This window comes from Marmota monax, unplaced genomic scaffold, assembly GCF_021218885.2.
Source record: "Marmota monax isolate L192 unplaced genomic scaffold, Marmota_monax_Labrador192_F-V1.1 WCK01_AAM20220418_F8-fsc00026, whole genome shotgun sequence".
Classification (NCBI taxonomy): domain Eukaryota; kingdom Metazoa; phylum Chordata; class Mammalia; order Rodentia; family Sciuridae; genus Marmota; species Marmota monax.
The window spans coordinates 2,758,963-2,778,987 of NW_026693108.1; the positions used below are offsets into that span (position 1 = coordinate 2,758,963).

The 20,025-nt window shown below is 51.3% G+C and overlaps 1 protein-coding gene across 1 annotated transcript in view; it reads left to right on the top strand.

The window, feature by feature from the left end:
• Positions 1 to 19,797, top strand: part of Col4a1 (collagen type IV alpha 1 chain) — a 129,240-nt gene extending 109,443 nt beyond the window's left edge. Inside the window, exons 40-52 of the mRNA XM_046454779.2 lie at positions 104 to 202; positions 1,152 to 1,202; positions 2,865 to 3,050; positions 3,596 to 3,729; positions 5,310 to 5,382; positions 6,280 to 6,351; positions 7,344 to 7,472; positions 8,420 to 8,518; positions 9,473 to 9,685; positions 10,536 to 10,713; positions 14,785 to 14,899; positions 16,390 to 16,562; positions 18,283 to 19,797. Coding sequence (XP_046310735.1) covers positions 104 to 202; positions 1,152 to 1,202; positions 2,865 to 3,050; positions 3,596 to 3,729; positions 5,310 to 5,382; positions 6,280 to 6,351; positions 7,344 to 7,472; positions 8,420 to 8,518; positions 9,473 to 9,685; positions 10,536 to 10,713; positions 14,785 to 14,899; positions 16,390 to 16,562; positions 18,283 to 18,364 — 1,604 coding nt within the window. The 3' untranslated portion in view covers positions 18,365 to 19,797. The remainder of the gene's footprint in view (positions 1 to 103; positions 203 to 1,151; positions 1,203 to 2,864; positions 3,051 to 3,595; positions 3,730 to 5,309; positions 5,383 to 6,279; positions 6,352 to 7,343; positions 7,473 to 8,419; positions 8,519 to 9,472; positions 9,686 to 10,535; positions 10,714 to 14,784; positions 14,900 to 16,389; positions 16,563 to 18,282) is intronic.
• Positions 19,798 to 20,025: the final 228 nt, after the last annotated feature.

Consider the following 20,025-nt stretch of genomic DNA (forward strand, 5'->3'; position numbering starts at 1 on the left):
AGTCAACCCAGGAGGGAGTGTCCTGGGGATGTTGGAAGGGACAGTTTGCATGCAGACCAGGGTGCTGTGAGAGCTTCCCTGAGGGACTGTGGAATTTCTCTAGGTCTTCCTGGACAGCCTGGCCCCACAGGCCCAGCCGGACAGAAAGGGGAGCCAGGCAGTGACGGAATTCCAGGATCGGCAGGAGAGAAGGGTGAACCAGGTATTTCCGACCCCCACTCCCCTCCGGAGTGTGCATTGCCCATAAGGAGACCTTCGTACCACACGGAGTGAAAGCAACAGGTCACCAGCGGTGCCTCTGCTTGTGTCCCTATGACTGTTGAAGCCCTGATGTGGACATGTGGGCAGGATCAGATGAGGAAGGGGGCCTTGTTCACAAATCTGTTCACCTGCCTGAAGTAGCAGGGCTGGGTGAGGAGGCCAGGTGCAGCACTGGGCGCTGAGGCCTGGGCTCAGGTGGGACGCTCTCCTTCCCCGTCTCCCTGGCATTGGTCATGATAAAACAGAACGGAAACAAAAGCAAGATTCCACTCTGCCCAGCCTCTCGTCCATTTGAGAAGCAGTGCGTGGGACTGGGCCCCTGAGTCTGCTCCTGTCATTGATGGGAGGGCTGCAACTTGGACCCAGAACCAGCACCAGCTGTGACAGTGCAGTCACCTATGCTGTGTTGTGCGAGGGGCAAACTCGGGACTGAAGCTAGTCACCCCCGCGAAGGGACGTGGGGAGGAACACGGAGGGGACTTGGGGCTGTCCCTGTTGGCGTCGTCTTAAGTTCTCCCCACCCCACTTAAGTCTCCCCTCGAGCCCATTCTCTTGTTGCCTTCCCCCATGTCTGTTGCCCCGTGCGTCTGGGCTGTCCCACCTCCTGGGAGAAGGCCAGTTTGTCCACCTGCAAGCCGCAGTAGGAAGGAAATGCTCTTATTTACAGATCATTTCTGCCAAGCCTCAAGGGCTCTGAGCTGAAAGGTGCCTAGGAAAAGGTACTGAGTTACAAGTATGGACTCGCGGCGTCTTGTGACCGTCACAGGAGGGTGTTCCTGCTCCCACCTTACCCTGAATAGTCCGTGCACACCACGGACGCCTCGTGCGTCAGGACAGCTGGCCTCCGGTGCTGCCCCTGCGTCCTGACTCTTTCTGTCCTTATCCCACAGGTCTACCAGGAAGAGGGTTCCCCGGGTTTCCAGGGAGCAAAGGAGACAAAGGTGATATGTTCTCAGCATGCCTCTCCTGTCAGCCACCTCTGCCACTTCTCTGTCTCCTCAAGAGGAGACAGAAGACCTAAACAGACCAATAACTAGGAACAATACAGAAGCGATAATAAAAAGCCTTCTAACAAAGAAAAGCCCAGGAATTTCCAAAATAGACCACAGACCATATTTGATGAGATCGGGCGCGTTCAGGGTGGTATGGCCGTAGACAACACAGACCATATTTTAGGCCACAGATCCAGGTAGATTCTCAGTTGAATTCTGCCCAACCTTTATAAAAGAACTAACGCCAGTGCTTCTCAGATTATTCCATGAGATGGAAAGGGGTAGGAAACTTCCAAATTCATTCTACAAAGCCAGTATCACACTTACCAAAACTAGATAAGGACACATCCAAGAAAGAAAACTGCAGACCAAGATACATTTAGATGCAAAAATCCTTAATAAAATATTATCAAATAGTATTCAACATAGTAAGAAGGTTGTACATCATGATCAAGTTGGATTTATCTCAGGGATGCAAGGATGATTTGACATATGCAAATCAATAAATGTAATTAACCACACAAATAGGATCAAGGAAAGAAATCACGTAGTCATCTCAATAGATGCAGAGAAAGCCTTTGACAAAATTCAGCACCAATTCATGAAAACAACCCAAACTGAAGAAAGTAAGGACAGAAGGAACTTGCCTAATGAAAGCTAAATATATGACAGAGACAAAGCCAACCTCACGGTGAATGGGGGATATGAAAGCGTTGCCTTTAAAATCTGAAATAAGACAAGGACGTCACTGTCACCTCTCCTATTCAATGATAGTACGAGAGATTCTACCCAGAGCAGTTAGGGCAGAAGAGGAAATAAATGGGGTAAAGCTAGGAAAGGAAGCAGCCCAATTATCACATCCAGATGATATGATCCTGTACTTAGATCCAAAATGGTCCACCTGAAGATTACTAGAGCTAACAAATTCAGCAAGGTAGGAGATTACAAAATCAACGCACAAAGATTAATAGTTTTCCTATACAGCAACAATGAATCTGCTAAGAAAGATATCAAGAAAACAATCCCATTCACAATAGCCAAGAAAACATATCCAGGAATAAATCAAATCAAGCAGGAGAAAGACCTCAAACAGTTGAAGAAGCCCCTTTTCTTTCTTTAGTGTTTTGTAGCTATTTCATGAGAAGACAGACAGATCTCCCGTGTTCATGGTTAGGCAGAAATAATATTGTTAAATGGTCCTATTACTACAAGCAGTATACTGATTCAATGCGGTCTCCATTAAAATACCAATGTCATTCTTCATAGAAGTTAGGAAAAAAAGTTCTAAAATTCATTTGGAAGAATAAAAGACCCAGAATAGCCAAAGCATCCCTGCCCTTGGGCCAACCCAGCCTTCACTTCAGCAGGGCAGTTGCTCACGGGTTCAGGTGCCTTCCACAGAAGGCTCCCTTTAGAATGTGTGGAGAAGGTAGCCAGGTTCTCCCTCCCAGGCCAGGGGAGCAGCCTGGTTGTTAGTTTTCCTCCCAGGCCTTGGGGAGCTCCCCACTCTGGGTGCCTGGAGGATGGGACGCGTTCTCCTGCCACCTCTCCCTCTGAGCCCTGGAGTCTGTTCTGCTCTATTTCACCATCTCAAACTGTTTTGTTGTCTAGGTTCAAAGGGAGAAGTGGGGTTCCCTGGATTAGCTGGGAGTCCCGGAATTCCTGGACCCAAAGGCGAGCAAGGATTCATGGGTCCTCCGGGGCCCCAAGGACAGCCAGGCTTACCAGGCAGTCCCGGCCGCCCCGTGGAGGGCCCCAAAGGGGACCGAGGACCTCAGGGACAACCTGGCCTGCCAGGTAAGGGTGTTTCACCAGGTGTCAAAGCTGGGGGCTGGGACGGAATCCACACAAGGAAATTAGTGTGAAAGAAACAATTATGTTCTCAATCGAGGTTTCTAGACATTTACAACATTCACTAGAACTGGAAGCTGTATTTTTGGCCTATTAGGTGAAAGTTTTTCTGCTATCCTGTCAAGAAACTTTAGAAATTCGGGAGATGCAAGAGAGGAAATTGCTGGAGCAGACTTGGCACAGATACTCCCAGAGCTTGGTTTAGAGCAGCAGGAAGCTCTAGCGCCCTCCACCTGACGCCAGTGTCGGTGGTGGTACCGGAGGTGCCCAGGGCACCTGGATCCCAGGGTGCCTTGTCAGGAGGTCTTGGCATTCATATGCATCCCTCTTTCCTTCTGGGCCTGGCCTTTATTTCTTAAGGGCTTATGTTGTTCATCTGGTGGGGTCATGATGAGGGACAGCTGGATGTCAGTGAAGGGCATCACAGCCCGGGGACAGGCACATGGAATGCACCTTCCCACCTTAATCATGCACCTTTCCTCTCCTATTAGGGCTTCCGGGACCTATGGGGCCTCCAGGGCTTCCTGGGCTTGATGGGCTAAAGGGTGACAAGGGAAATCCAGGATGGCCAGGAGCACCCGGCATTCCAGGGCCCAAGGGAGATCCAGGGTTCCAGGGCATGCCGGTGAGTGACGGGCTTGTCGTCTGTCGTCCTCGTTGTGTTTGTCTTTGAGAAAGAGCCTGTTCTGCTCGCAGAAAACCATATGTCCTTGTGTGTGCTGTTGTGTGTATGTGTATGGAAACGAGTGGCACTCCCTAGCCCCTCAGTCAGTTCCTTGTCTTGCCAGTAACCAGCTTCTTTCTTGGCACCAGAACAGGAAACCAGCATCACATTTTTTTACAACCTATTTGTAAGATCCATTGTATTTTTGCAAATTGTAGTTTAGAACCTAAATCACAATCTATTTACACACTTCATGTTCTGGGAGTCATTGTTGTTTAACTTGGGTCTCCTGTGGTGCCTGGACACCAGTCCCTCCAACTCCAAGCAGAGCACTGTCTTTGGTTGGATTCTCAGCTTGACCGCATCAGGGACAAGGCACACGCTTGGTTGGGGTCCCAGGGAAGCCTTGGTGTGGACCCCTACTCTCTGTCTGTTTCTTTTCTCCTCTGTCTCTGCTTCTCTGTGCGCTTGGGGAGAGGGAGTCCAGGGAGATGGGGGGAGGTCTGTGGAGCCAGCAGGGTTCTGCTGGGGCAGCCCGGTTCTCCCTGTGGCTCCTCAGTAGAGGGCCATGTGAGAGACAAGGCACTTCCTCAGCGGAAAGGGCTGCCGTGTTACTGCGCAGTCAGTGAACTGAGAAGTGCTGTTAGCAGCCGTGCAGAGCAGGTGCGTGGAGCCACAAGGTCACTTTCACCTGCTGGTCCTCCGTGCTGTGCCCACATACCCACCACACACCGCATGTGAGCAGGAATATACTTTAGGTTCTTTATTGCTGTATTATTTTTCCAGTGACACAGTATAGATAATTTGTCGGTCACATAGAAATATATTCCCTAGTTCTAGTGCCAATCAGTGTCTACTCTCTGTATACACATAGATGTATAAATTTGTGTATTTATATATTTATGCACACTCTATTATTACTATGCTTTTTAAAATAAGGTAGAGAAGCAAATCAATGTAAGAAATAATAGGGCTTTTTGTAATGTTGTATCCATGCCTACAGAATGGAATAACTATATTGAAATAATAAGAAAATCATCTAATGATACTAAATATATTAATATCACTATATTGTAAAGGAAAAGAATCCTTCTCTAGTGTTTTAAATTTTTTTACCTAATTAGAATCAGATTTCAGGTATGACATGGAGCTAACTCTGGAGAAGTCATGGCATTTGGGTGTTTAGGGGAATTTTCCTTTGAGGGTGGTCTAGTGTTGGGGATGGGTATGTTTCCCTGACAGGTGTCTGTGGAGTTCCGACTCTGTTCTTGGCATTGTGCTGGGGTGGGCTGCAGGGGTAAGACTTTCCCTGCTCCTAAGGAACTTGCCATGTGGATGGACAAGAGAAGGCAGGCCAGGACAGGGCAGATCATCACAGTTTCCACTGCCCTACGTGGGCACGCAGAGAGTTTCCATCATTCTTGTTGGATCATTTAAGAAAACATGGGCTGCATTGCTACTCCAATCCACTGTGTCGGCTTTCTGACTACCAGGTCACTGGAGCGACGGGTATGTGTCTGACGTTTTCTTTCTGTGTCTAGGGCATTGGTGGCTCTCCTGGAATCACAGGTTCCAAGGGTGATATGGGGCCTCCAGGAGTTCCAGGATTTCAAGGTACGACAGGACAAACTGCATGTCCTTACTGTTGAACAGATACTGTTCGGAGGCCCCTAACCACAGGCCCTCGGTGTTGAGATGCTGCATAACAGGCAGCAGGATCTCTGGTTCTCTTCAAATCAGGAGTGGCCTTTCCATGCGGTGGCCCAATTTGTATAATCCTGCAATGGCTGTATACACAGTCTGGTTTTCTCATTAAGAGTAAGTGGCTCAGGTCGAGAATATAGCTCAGTTGGTAGAGTGCTTGCCTGGCATGCACAAGGCCCTGGGTTCAATCCCCAGCACCACCACCAAAAAAAAAAAAAAAAAAAGGCTCATGTTCACCTCTACTATTTGTATCTCAATAAGAAATCATGAATCGGGGCCACCCATGTGTTTATTAAGGTATTCAGCAGCAAGCATTCATTGGGTGGCTCCTGGATTCCAGGCTCTGCCATTTTTACTGCTGAATGATGAATATGAAAGTTGAAAACCAACTCTCAGCCGGCAGGTGTCCTGTGGTCTACTTGGGGCCATGTGTGAATCAGATTGTAACCATGAGCAGTGTCACATGTCCCTTCTGGTTGTGACCATGTTAGTTTGTTTCCTGCTTGGAAAAGTGTGGTCTCTGGTTTTAGAGGGACAAGTTCCATCGAATGCTTTAGCCAACAGGAATAATGCCCTTTTCTTCTTTGAGGACCTGTTTGGAAATGTGCTCATGGTGTGTACGTATATGTTTTCATGAATATGTATCTGTGTATGTGGTGTAAGTGTGCATGTGTGCGCGTACACACAGTACGCACACGTGTGCACACATGTACATGCGTGTGTGTTTGGGGAGTGTATGTGTGCATGTGTCCACGTCTGTGTGTCATTGCAAGCCCTGTGTAAAGACGGTATCCTCCTTCTGTCTAGGTCAAAAGGGTCTTCCTGGCCTCCAGGGGCTGAAGGGAGATCAGGGAGATCAAGGCGTCCCCGGCCCTAAAGGTAGGAGAGCGTGTTCACTCATGGGACCTTACTGATGATTTGGGAGATATAAAAGCCCCCCAGTGAGGGGGTTGGTCTTGCGTATGTGAAATGGTGACGGAAGCTCTTTGTAGCATATCAGCGTCCCTGTATGACACTGTTTTCATGAGCAACTTGTCTGGAAAGTCGTACCCTTCCGCCTGGTGGGGAGTCCAGAGGAGGGAGGAGGGACGGTTAAGACTAGAACAGGCTCCAGACTGAACACTTCCCAGGCTCCGAAGTCCTGCGAGCAGTCCTCTGGGCACATGCAGAGTGCACGCGTCCTGGCTGGGGGAAGGACCCTGCCTGGGAAAGGGCCTCGGCTGCCCCTCCCCTGGGGGCCAGGGTGAAGCAGCTCCCGGAGGCACTCTGCTGGGCAGCCATATTTCCTGGGCTCTGCTGAATTTTCCAAACCACATTCAAGGGAGGAGAATGAGGAGTGAGGGGGGAAGGAAGAGCAGGGGGAGAAGGTGGAGTGAGAGAACTAGGGTCTGGCTGAGGAAGGGGAGGCAGAGACAGACCTCACCTTCTGTCTTGTAGCTTCCGCATTCCCAGACCTGCAGTGCACAGCCGTTGGGAATCGGGGGCAGTGGTTACGTGCCCAGCGAGGCAGATTGGGAGGACGGCGAGAAAACGTCCTAACAGCAGCCAAGGCTGAGGTCCTGGGGAGGACACGCTGTGCCTGGACGTGCAGGCCAGCTCTGGGTGGTTGCTGTGGGCATCGCAGAATGGAGTGGAGAGTTTCCATGGGTGACCCCAGTGTCTCTTCCAGTCCCAAGAGGCTGGGGTTTTAGGGTAAAAAGCATGTGCAGACTGAATACGTGTTTTGTGAGATCTGATGCCTTATGTCTTTGGTAAGACTTTACTTTGGAGAAACGTGGTCATCTGAATTGCTTCACCCTGGACTCCACTCCAGGGCCTGTTCCTGGCCCAGTATTAATGTGCAATTGATGGATTGTGTCTGATTCCCACAGGTCTCCCAGGCCCCCCTGGCCCTCCAGGTCCTTACGATATCATCAAGGGGGAGCCAGGACTCCCTGGTCCTGAGGGTCCGCCAGGTCTGAAAGGGCTTCAGGGCCCTCCCGGTCCCAAAGGGCAGCAAGGTGAGGCTCCTGGGTGGTGCAGCAGGGTGCGGGAGCTGGGGAGGCGGGCAGGGCTCCTCTTCACTCGGGTGCCTCGGGTCAGAGCCTCTGGAGTGAGCATTACGCAAACACATTTGAATCCGACTTACTTCCCTCCGTGTCTGTCAGAACCAAGGGAAGCTTCTGTGGGGACCTAAGAAAGCCAGAATAGAACACAGGAAAGCCAGAGGGACACACAGCCAATGAGTCCAGGTTCAGTGAGAAGCCCGGCCAGGCGCACTAGCACATCAGCCTCTCGGGAGAAGGTGGGGCGGCTGGCAGCCCCTGGAGTGAAGGGATTCTGCTCTCCAGGCAGCTCAGATCTCTGCCCAGCTGGCAGGGGTGCTACTGCGCCCCGCTGCTCTGGGAAACCCTCTCCTGGGGTCTGGCCAGGTATTGAGCTAACCCTACCAGGAAGCAGCTGCTAGGGGCCGGTGGAGAGTGGAGGAGCTCCAGGCAGCATCCATGAAGCTAAGGGTCAAGCTACCTGCGAATGAGCTGCCCACAAAAACAGCAAGCTGTCCAGGTCGGGACATCTGATGCCGTGACACTGAGGCTTGTGGAGTCTCCCCATCTCCCCACACCACCTTTTCCACCATCTGCCATAGTAACAGCCAGAACCCAGGAGAACCCAGGGGCCCATGGAGCACGCCCACTGCACGTCAGTGCGCTGGTGGCTCTCGCAGCCTGTGCTAGGCTCTGCAGCACCCAGCTGGGGGCTGACCAGGCAGCCCCTTTCGTCTGTAGAGGTTGAAAAAGACATTTAAGATGGGAAGAGTGATCACAAACTGAAATCCATTCCCATGCATGTCTGAGCTTGTCAGGATGAACCCAGCGACTGTGTATGACTGGAGAGCTCTAATAAAAAGGGGCGGACCCAGCTTGCTGCCACTGAGGACCACATCACAAATTCCTCTCTCTTGCTGCAGGTGTGGCCGGCTCGGTGGGCTTGCCTGGACCCCCAGGTGCCCCTGGCTTTGATGGCGCCCCTGGCCAGAAAGGAGAGACGGGACCTTTCGGGCCTCCTGGTAGGTTGCTGTGACCTCCCAACCTCCTCACCCACGACCTGTATCTTTTGGTTAGAAACAGTAGGCCCAGGCGTGCGGAAACCTGAAAATGAACCAAGAGGATTCCTTGAAAGGTGTCCGAGGAAGCGTGTGTCTCTCACAGAGGAGCTGAGCTGTGGTTCCTTTCTGTGCTGAGGCAAATAGGATCAGGCTTGCATTTTCCAGATGTTGTTGAAAGGTGGCCAACGGTGGTGGCCCCACATGGGGTCCTAAGAGAGAAGTGGGCTGAAGCTAGGCAGAGTCATTGGAGCCACGGACGAGGGAAAGGAGAGTGAAAGATAATGACACCAGCATTGGCCCAAAGGCCGCTATGGCGACCCCTTTCCTTGGGAAGCGGGAACTCAGGTGGCCACCCACGATGACAGTGGGCTAAGGCTGAGGCTAACTGAACAAGGAGCTCACCAGCAGGGCGGTGACAGTCCTGCCTCTGGCAAAGCCACCCCAGGGCATAGAAGGACCCGTGTCCGCGGGTCTTACTGCTCTGTGCTGCTCGCCCCGTGAGGTTCCTTGGTTAGTCCTGTGTGACCTCGGTCTGGCCATGGGAAGCCCAGCACTCTCTAGGAATGGTGTGCATGCATCCACCCGCTTGGGTTTATCTACCAAATCCGCCTCCGTGTGTTCCCTATTGCTTGAACTCGGTGTTCTGAGCATGTGCTCTGGGTCCAGCACATGGCAGGGCTCCTTAAGCTGTCACCAGGGGGTGTGCAAGAAGGGAGGGGAGACCACCTGGAGGAGGTAGGTGCTTGTACTCAGTACCCTGAGTACTTTTCTGGGTACTTTTTTTGTAATGTGAAAAGGCAAGTCACTTAGTGGAAATAAAAAAAAATATTAATAGCTCGTTTGAGATGATGGTTTTGAGAGTTTTCTGGGGAACCTAATTGTAACTAGAGGAAATAATTTGTCTCTGTATTATAGGTCCAAGAGGGTTTCCTGGCCCACCCGGCCCTGATGGATTGCCAGGATCCATGGGGCCCCCAGGCACCCCATCTGTCGACCACGGCTTCCTCGTGACCAGGCACAGTCAGACAACAGATGACCCATCATGCCCTCCTGGGACCAAAATCCTTTACCACGGGTACTCCCTTCTCTACGTGCAGGGAAACGAGCGAGCCCATGGCCAGGATCTGGGTAAGCCACCGTGGGTCTGCGTTCCCTTCAGTGCAATGTGCAGCTGCCAGCCGGGATACTCACTGTCCCCACCCTGCTGCCCTGGTGAGGAGTCCGCTAAGGGCACAGGTTCCTCAGGAGGGCTCCACCCGTCTCCCTCCATCTCTATAAGTGAACCATCAGTTCAGCAGCCCTGAACTACTGATGGGAAGTGAGGACTATGAGGGCTGATGCTTTACACAGCTGTAGATCTCATCTTCCAGCCCCAAGAAGGGTGGCGGTCCCCCGGCGCGCACCCAACAGCCTGCACCGTGTTGTGACAACACGGCCCGTAGCTGCTGCGTGTCTAAAACACGTCCCTATTGTCCTGGCCGACATGCTCCACATCTTCTCTGCCTGGTCACTCTGTTAGTGTAGATCAGCAGAGAGCTACGCATCTGTCCTTGTCCTGTCTGCTGCCGACACCCTCCACCCATCACATCTTGATGTCGAGCACTTTGATTGGCAGTTGGTTGGGGATAGAATCTAGAAGCAGTGCTGCAAGGGCCTCGCTGCCTGGTCTGCAGCCCCGTCCGCTACGTGACGGTCTGTTGTCAGGATCCACATGTTCACTTCCTTCTGGAATCCAGCTCTAGGGCAAGGCTTCTCTCCCCTGGAAACTGGGTTTGTTTCTCTTATAAAAAATGCCCTACCTGACTCTTCACCGGTTCCTTTTTGCCTGATAATTTTAAACTTGATTTAATGCTCGTTGGTAGTAATCCTGGGCTCTTAGCATCTCTACTCCCTGCTTTCTGATAACCGTTTCCATTTGAGCGGGGCTTTGAGGACTAGAGGTAGACAAGGATGTGAGAGACCCCTCTCTCCTGTCCAGGTACGGCCGGCAGCTGCCTGCGCAAGTTCAGCACGATGCCCTTCCTGTTCTGCAACATCAACAACGTGTGCAACTTCGCCTCCCGCAACGACTACTCCTACTGGCTGTCCACGCCGGAGCCCATGCCCATGTCCATGGCGCCCATCACTGGGGACAACATCCGGCCGTTTATCAGCAGGTGAGTCCACCACGCGTGGGAGCAGATGTGTAATTGAGGAAGAAAACCTCTCGGAATCTGGACTTTATTTTTGTGTTTTCATTTTCTCCCAAACATAGCTGATAAGTCAGTTCATTGCGAGTCGGTTTACAGTGGTGATTTCTGAGTTTCATAATGGAAATCAGCCCCCAAATGTTTAATACAGAAGCAGTTGCTTTCTTTAAAGGTTATGGGCAGGCAGGGTGAGTTTTAAGACAGCATTTTAAGACCCCACCTCTGTGGTGGTGGCTGTCCCTCCTGGAGTGTGGGGATCTAGCTGAGTGCTTCTGCAAGTCTTGGGATGGTGACTTTCTTGGGATGGTGACTTTCAATCTTTCTTCCTTCCTTCCTTCCTTCCTTTCTATTATAACCTCCCTAAAAGCCTTTGAAGACATCTGATTTAGAGAATCACATTTGCTTCTACACACAAGCATTAAATCAAGTTTTTTAAAAATCAGTCATTTTTGATTGCGACCATCTCAGCCACACTTGAGTGGCAGTACAGTGGGTGCAGCACAGGCACATTGTCACACGCCCCTGACGACGTCCATCTGCACAGTCCTTGCTTGCCAGCCTGCAGCTCTTGCCCTCAGACACTGGCCCTGCCCCTCCCAGCCACAGCCCTTACCCTCTTTCCCTCTGTATGACTGGCTGTGCGAGGTACCTTATGTGAGTGGGATGGCACCAGGCTTGTCCTTCTGTGACTGGCTTGTCCCTCAGCACAGTGCTCTAGGGCTCATTCATGTGGAAGTTAGTATCAGAATCCCTCCCCTTTTTAAGGCCAAATACTATTCCACTGTGTGTGCTTGCCCTTCGTTTATCCACCCACCGGCCAGGGGACGTCCAGGTTGTTTCCGCACCATGACTGTTGTGACTGAGTGCTCTGAACGTGGGCATGCAGGTCTGAGAACACACATACAGAAGGACGACTGTGGAATCATGTGGTGGCTCCATTTTATATTTCTTGAGAAACCTATCAGCTTCCTCGGTGGCTGCACCCTTCACGTTCCCATCCACCGTGTTCAGGGGCTCCGGCTCCTGCACACCCCGGCCTGCCCCTCCAATAGCGGCTGTCCCAGTGGGTGTCCCAGTGGGTGTGAAGAGGTTCCAGGAAACCAGGATGCCACAGGCGTGGTGTTTATCTTATCTGCTCACAGGTTTTGTGTGTAGCTGTGCTTTGCACATAATCACTGCACAGATTTATTCTGTACATAAAAATGTATACAAGAGTGAGATCTTTTTTTCATGGTCCTCTTAATCCTACCAAGTCTTGCTTCTTTGGGGTGACGTTGTAGCCATAGAGAGGGAGTGTGTTTGACCGAGTGACTTCCCAATTAAGTACCTACCACACTAATGTCTAGACCGGGCTCCAGGTCCCCAGCAGCCAGCCCAGCAGGAAGACAGGAAATTGAAATGGTCAGGACTGAAAGTTCATGGTGGTCTTGTCTTTGGCTCTTTCCATCTAATTGAAAGTTGATTGCTTCGCTGTACTCAGCTGTAACAGAAAAGTGGCAAATGAGGAAATCCGTTTGACTAAGGAGTTCCATATTGTACCTTTACACATACATGATAGGGGCTAGGGAGAATGAGTCGGGGAGATTCTCTTGGGAACGTGAGCAGGAGATAGAGTGAAGAGCTCCTTGTCATGAGGAGAGCCTGGAGCCCTCAAGTGCCCCACAGTCAACAGGAAGGGGCGGGGAGCAGCGTGACCACTCTGGGAGCAGCTGACCAGAGGCGCGATGCTGGCCGCCGGCTCCCCTCCCGGCACTTGATGAGCACCTCCTGTGTGCGGGAAGGGGGCTTGGTGGCAGGCAGCCCTGGAAGATGGATTATACTAGGAGGGCTGCACCGCAAGGGACCTGGAGCCATAAGGCTGTAGGAGGTCACAGCACTGGGTCGCCTGGCACTGGACACCTCCTGAGGGCTTGCTTTGATTTTCTAACTATCAGAAAACTTATTTTATGGGACTTAAGCTGAATGTTGGCATCTTACTTCCCACATGGTGCTTCAGGGGTACACACAGTGCTTCCCACGTGGGCACCAGTGCCCCTCAGCGGTCCTGTTCCCACACCTGTCTTGCCCAGAACCATGCCGGATGCACTGGAAGGAAAACTAACTGCTCTCATGGGTTTCTTTTTTAGCTTTCCTTGGACAACAGGTAGAAAACAATTATTCATTTATGTTTCCTGTTTACTTGATAATGCTGACATTTGGTTGAAGACATGGGCCTTGGCATGCTCTGACAAAATTCCAAAAGCGGGTCGAGAAGTGTGTCTTGGCACGTTTTCTCTGTGGACACAGCACTTCCAGCAAGGGCCCTGGTTCTGTGAGCACAAGCAAGGTTCAAGGCTGCCTCAGTGTCTCAAGTCCACACTTCAGGGCTTTACGCATCCCTGTTAGCACAGAAATGCAGCCCAAAGGGGCCTCCTGGTCAGGCCTCCAGCCACACCCTCCTGCAGGGATGCGGCCCCTCTCTCCCCATTGCTGAGCTGCGGGTTTCCATGGTCACCTTAACTTAGGAGTTTCCAGCAATGTCTCAGGACCTACAGGTTCTTCTGGGGTCTTCCTGTGGGGAAGGTCTGAAGGTTTGTTTTGGAAACTCTTACTCAGGGGGAATCCTTCAGCTGAGCAGCAGAGACGCCACGGACACTCTAATCCTGAGGGCTGCGACCTTTTCGCAGCACTTTCTCTGGCTTTCTGCAGACAAGAATCTTCATAAATCCATGACTGTTCAGTCACTCAAATCGAAGGACCCAGGGTTTCAGAGCCAGGAGAGCTGAGGTCTGGCCCCGGCTTTGACGCTAACTGTGGCCTTGGTTTCTCCAAGAGTAACATGGGGCATGGGACAGCTTGAATTCTAAGGACTGACAGCTCTTTGAACCTGTGCCTGTGTTCCCTGGCCACCCTTCCAACGGCAGGACCATCTCTCTGTGGCACCTGCAGCCCCCAGCACCCAGGCTGCCTGGAATGACAACCCTGTCCTCAGACCCTGCTGCTTCCTGTGTGTAGGAGGCAGGTGGCAGCAGGTGGACAGACTCATTCAGGGACCATGTTTAACTGAAGCTTTTAATTCATCTGCATTTGGGTGAATAATGTAGAAAATCACGCACTCAAGTGTTGATAAGATGGAGCTGATAATTTGGGGACACCAGTTCACATCAGTTCTCATGACAGTGTGCCAGCAGAACTCGTTCTGATCCTTACCATTTGCACTCCTTTCCAGAGGGCGGGTGCTCAGCGCACAGTGGGGCTTGACAGGCAGTTTGCTGCTGGTGTGTGTTGGGTTAAGATAGTCTCCCCCATCAGGGCCCTTCCTTGGTGGGTCCTGGTCAGAACACTGTGGGGTTTGAATTTAGTCTGGGGTACAGTCCAGCCACTGAACTTGAGCCAGCCATGGCCGGGTCCTGTCCTGGGGAGGAGTCAGCTCAACTTCAGTGGACGCTGACAGCCTTGGACCCTGAGCAGCCAAGACTAGAGGGCAGGAGCAGAACAGCTCTGCTGCTGGCCTCAGTCTGGCCAGGTCCCTGGGGGAGGCTCACGTGGCATCCGGCCACAGGTGCTGGAGTGCACATAGTATCCTCCTCGCCCTGTTCACCAAGTGTGCTTCTTGCATGAGAGGTTCTTCAGAGCATTAGCTCTTGTGTCCCAGAACTGGGGCTCCCCTTTTCTCCAAGCATTAGTTCTGTTTCCTGAGATAGCACCCACTGCAGAGAAGCCGGGAGCACCGAGCTGCACAAAGGAGACATGGGAGCCCTGCAGCCCCAGCCCCCAGGACAGCTGCTGTTAGCACTTGGCCTTCGCCTTTCCGCTCCTAGCACAAGGAGTTAAATCACTTCTGGTTTTGAACTGAATGTGTTAGTGCTAATGCTGGGTTTATATAGCCAGGAAGGCTCTGAGCCTCAGGGTAGTGGGCTCAAGGCCACCACGGAGTCAGCATGCCTTTGAGTGAGAAAGTGGGCAAGGAGCCTGTGGGCAGACCCTGGGTGGAGGAGTGGACGGCCAGAGATGCATCTGAGCTTGCAGCCTGCTAAGAGCTCGCTCCCTTCCTTGCAGATGTGCCGTGTGCGAGGCGCCAGCCATGGTGATGGCCGTGCATAGTCAGACCATTCAGATCCCGCAGTGCCCCAACGGGTGGTCGTCGCTGTGGATTGGCTATTCCTTCGTGATGGTGAGTGTTTGGGGAAGCTGCATTTCCAGGGAAGCCCCCTCCCCTCTATGCCTCAAAGTTCTCTGGACCATGCTGCTCAGGCATGTCCCCCCACATGGACCGTCCCCATCCAGAGTGTGCCCTGGAGCCTGGCCTGCAGGGCGTGGGACAGCCCAGTCAGGCCCTCCTTGCTGGGGGAGCCGCTGCTCTGAGGAGGGATCTGGGATGAGCCTCTTCCTGCAGCACAGGAGCTCTGCATCTCAGCGCCCAGACACCAGGAGCTGCTCCTCCGGAGGCAAAGCCCCATCCAGGGTCAGGGGGAGCCAGCTCCTGGGGACACATGTTTTACTAATATACACAGCTTGACACCAGAAAGGTGGGGATGGGAGGGAACACGGGAGCCCTGGCTGGCAGCCCGTGCCGGTTCCAGGTGTGGCAGCTGCCCTAGGTGGGAGCGTAGGGCCTGTCCTGCAGTGAAGACCCCTCTCCTGCCACCCAGCTGCCCTGGATGTTAGATGCCCCCAGGATCCATTTCCCCTGGAAGGCCACCTGAAACAGGACACTCAGCGCCGCTGGAGGTGCTCACTGTAGCTTACTCTATTCCTCTGGGAAGCATTGATTCAAGGGTACGGTCCCAGACCTGTAAGATGGGAGTTATCCGGGACTTGGCAGCTCCTCCCTGGCAAGGAATCCTCATTGCCCGCTAAGGCTGGGTTCCACCCTTGTGCCCTCAGGAAGGGCCGAGTTCTATCTCTGTCCTGCAGATGAGCATTGTCCTTGTTTCTGAGTGACCGAGAGGGGCTCGGTAACGATTATCTTCTGCTGTGAATGATTCCTAGTGTGCAAGAAGCCGCCCAGAAGGCCATCTTTAAAGTTCCTGTGTGTGTGTGTCTTCAAATTTGATCATGATTTACAGGGTTGATTTACTGCATGCACTTTTATATGTCCAGAGAATTTGCCAAACAACACAGATTAGCAGGCTGTTTCGGTCATTCTGAACGCAGCCGTACAATGCTTCTCGGTGTAGGCAGGTGCCCCTGGAAGGCAGAAGCCCAAAGCACAGTCTAATAACTGTTATAATTGGAGTTATTTTTTCCTCTTTTAAGTTTTTTTTTCTTTTAAAGAGAACGTATGGATGATGAATCTTTACAATAAGGCGGGGAGCATCTCACATGGCAAGTCAGGACTTAGTTCATACAGTCTGAGAGCACACCAGGTGGTCCAGCATTATTTACACATTTTTCCCATTTAATGTCCCTAGTTGGAACAGGTGCTGTTGTGTCAGGAATGCTGCACCGTAAGGGCCGCATGTGTTTGAATTCTGATAAAGCTGGGTTGGGCCTCTCCTACTTTGGTGGGAGCCCTGGCTGATTTCTGGCACTGCCGGGTGGTGGTGGCGTTTGGGTGCACACGAGGCAGGCGCCCGTGGCTGTGCAGCAGGAGCACCCTGGCTCCTTCCTGGGATGGTGAGTCTCATGAGGACCCTCTGACACGCTCCCTTTGTTCCGCAGCACACCAGTGCTGGTGCTGAAGGTTCTGGCCAAGCCCTGGCGTCCCCCGGCTCCTGTCTGGAAGAGTTCAGAAGCGCACCGTTCATCGAGTGTCACGGGCGTGGGACCTGTAATTACTATGCAAACGCTTACAGCTTTTGGCTCGCCACCATAGAGAGAAGCGAGATGTTCAAGTGAGTTGGAATGCCTCTCTTCTGTCGGGCTCTGGCCCCCTCTGGCTTTCCTGTTCAGTCACCTGACCCGTGACACCTTCCAGGGCCCAGGCTCACAGGTAGCTGTGGAACGGTCAGGGGGAGTGCCTGTTCCCGAGCGGTGCTGAATACTGGGTTCTGTTCTACCTGGGCAGGTGACCTAGGTGATCATCAAAAGCAAACCTTAGGTGACAGTTTAATTCTCCCACTCACTGAGGAGCTGTGAAGGGGAGAGGTCCTCTGCCACCTCTGAGGTGAATGCTCTCAGATGTGACTGAAGCACCTGCGTCTTCACTCGGAGCATGTTTAAAATGCCACCTGCGTGGCCACGGATGCCAGGCCCTGGTGTTTGTCCTCGTGGTGTTTGCAGTGCTGAGCGCAGCCCACATTAGGGGAGCGCAGAGCAACTTTGAACAGAAGAGGTCTTAGACCTCTGCAAATAAAAATCACCCAACTCAAACGCAGCCCAACATTGATAAGCAAAATCTGGAACCCAGACCTCACCCTAAAGCAACCGTCTCCGGTGGCTGCTGACCTGTTGGAGGGAACTTGGAGGCCGTCCCCATCCTACAGGGCAGGGGCACGTGGGAATCCACTGTCGATTACTGAGCACCAGCTGGAGCCCCTTCTGGGGCGGAGGCAGGAGGCGTTTCTAACCCTCCTGCCCCGATGCTGCTTCTCGCCCCTGGAGACGGCCTGTCTTCCACCTTTACAGAGAGTTATGTGGAACTCTGCTACCATCTGACTTTTTTTCCAGCTTAGATCATAAAAGGCAGAACACACTCGTTAGTCTCTGAACACCAGAACAGCACCACGCACCTAACAGTAGCTGATGCGAGGCCTTTGGGCACCTGGGCACCTGACGTCAGCTCCACAGAGACAGGGTGGCCTTGCACGGAAATGAGCGCTCTTCGCCTCCCAGATGTGGAGCTTCCGCTGAGGGGCTAATAGGGGTTAAAGGGGTTTTCTTTTTTTAAACTAGCAGCTTGGTAAAATGAACCAAGTCCCTTCTCAAATGAGGCAATATACCCTTAATATGAAAAATTATTTCAGGAGCACTAGGATTTGCATCCAGAGTTGCTAAAATAAGCAGGTTCAATTTTAGGATATGACATTCTTATACACGGCTGCTTTACTTTTAACAGAATTTGATTAGTACCAATTTTAAGTCAGATTTTACCTTTCTAATGATCAAAATAAGGTAGATTTTCTAGAATCACAAAGAATTTAGGCAATTACATGTTTTTCCCTCTCTTTGGCTTCAAATCCCACCATCTGCACGTAAACCCCTCAAGGTTATGGAAGTAGTTTGAGGCCTCATTACACTCACTCCAGGTTTGTGACTTGTCACATTGTCCAACAAAGCTGGTTTGTTTCTTTAAAACTGGAATTTCTGGGATGGGTCTCTGAGTGGGCTCACCACTGTTAGGGGCCACATAGCTTTGACTTCAGCTGGGCCCCAACCTGCTGGTGCCCTTGGCTGGCCCCTGGGTGGCATGGACTGGATGTGCATGTGACAACACCCGCAGTGCTCCATGTGTCCTGGAGCCACATGTGCCTGGCCCAATCATCAGACTGGGGCTGGATCCAGGTTCCAGTGCGTTTCTGTTCCTTAGAAACTGCTGAGCAGGGGTCTGAGGAACTTGACCTGCATTTCTGGTGCACAGTGAGATGACACCAGTGGTTTCCTCTTGCATTTCAGGAAGCCCACACCATCCACCTTGAAGGCAGGGGAGCTACGCACACACGTCAGCCGCTGCCAAGTTTGTATGAGAAGAACATAATGAAGCCTGACCCTCAGCTACCGTCACGACATGGTGCTACCCCTCTTCCTCCTCCTCCTCCTCCTCCTCCTCCTCCTCCTCCTCCTCCTTTCTTTTTATTTTTAACAGCAACGAACCCTAGAAATATATCCTGTGTACCTCACTGTCCAATATGAAAACCATAAAGTGCCTTATAGGAATTCGCGTAACTAACACACCTGCTTCATTGGTCTCTATTGCTGAAGGAGAAAAGGACAAGGATAGGCTTTCCATAGTGGCATACCAATGGCACTTTTGATGAAATGAAATGTAAGTCCACCTGCAACCCAGTGCACTGATGTGTGAGGCGAGAACTCCATTGGAAACCAAAGGTGCTAGGGGTGTGCGGCGCCTCCGCGCTCTCCACTGCCCACGTTCATCCTGTGTTGTACCAGAGGACTGCCCCCCAGATCTGCCTGACTGTTTACCACTGTCCAGTGTTTCAAAATCCAGGTCCCTCGGTCTGTGCAAGTCATAGTAGTGTAAAGCCAGTTTCTTCAAACCTCCAAATGGAATTACGGACTCAGTACCATCTCTTCCAACCCCCCAAACAGAACTCTGTCTCTGCTCTGTGTGGTACTATGCAGCTGCTTTTGCAGAAATTACAACTTTCCTGTGGAATAAAGATGGTCCAAAAGTAGTCAGAAATGAAATATATATATATATATTTTAGTAATTTATATAGATGTCAGCAATTAGGCAGGTCAAGTTCTAGTGTAACTTCCACTGTTAAAATAAAGCTTACCTAGTTTCCTTCTTTTGAAGACTGTGCTGTCCTTTAATATAGATTTTTCAACAGTAGGATACCAAATGTGAAACATCAACTTTCCTTGCACACTTCCAAACCAAAAATGATGTGTTGCCAAAACCAACCCAGGTTCATGGATATGGTGTCTATGACAATGAAAGATGTACCTTGAACTTATTGTTTTTGATTCTGTATTGAATATTTTCAGGGTTTTAAACACTAACCACAAACTGAATGACTTGACTTCAAAAGCAACAACATTCAAGGCCTTCATTCCATTAGCCTTCCTCACTCTGCATCCTGGCTTGCAAGCAGCTCTGTTGAATCCGAGTGTCAGTATTCTTACACATGAGCACACGCAGGCCACCACCGTGGCTGCTCATGAGCGCTGTCCACAGACTCCACCAGGGGAACGGATGGATCGCAGGAGGGCAGATTCGGACCTATGCTTGAAATGACATTTCACTCAAAGTCTCCAAAACGTTTTCAAGACTACTAAGGCCTTTTATGTAATTTCTTTAAATGTGTATTTCATAAGAATTCAAATTTGTAATAAAACTATTTGTATAAAAATTAAGCTTTTATGAATTTGTTGCTAGGATGGCCCCAAGAGCATTAAAAGTTACTGCACAAGCCACTAATAAACTTGTAAGCTTTGCATACCTTAGATCATTTTTATTTTGCACTTCTTCCAAATGAGAATCCTAGACTGGGGGGCTTATAGTGATTGCTGCAGAGAAGACAGGCCTCCCCGTCCTCAGCACTGCGCACATAGTGAGGGCTCACCCCTGCCCAGGCACCCGCCAGACACAAGATGAACCAAGACGAATAACACAAACATCAGTTGGTTAATGTGGATCCACTGGGGTTAGAGCAGAGTGTGGAGGGGAGGTGA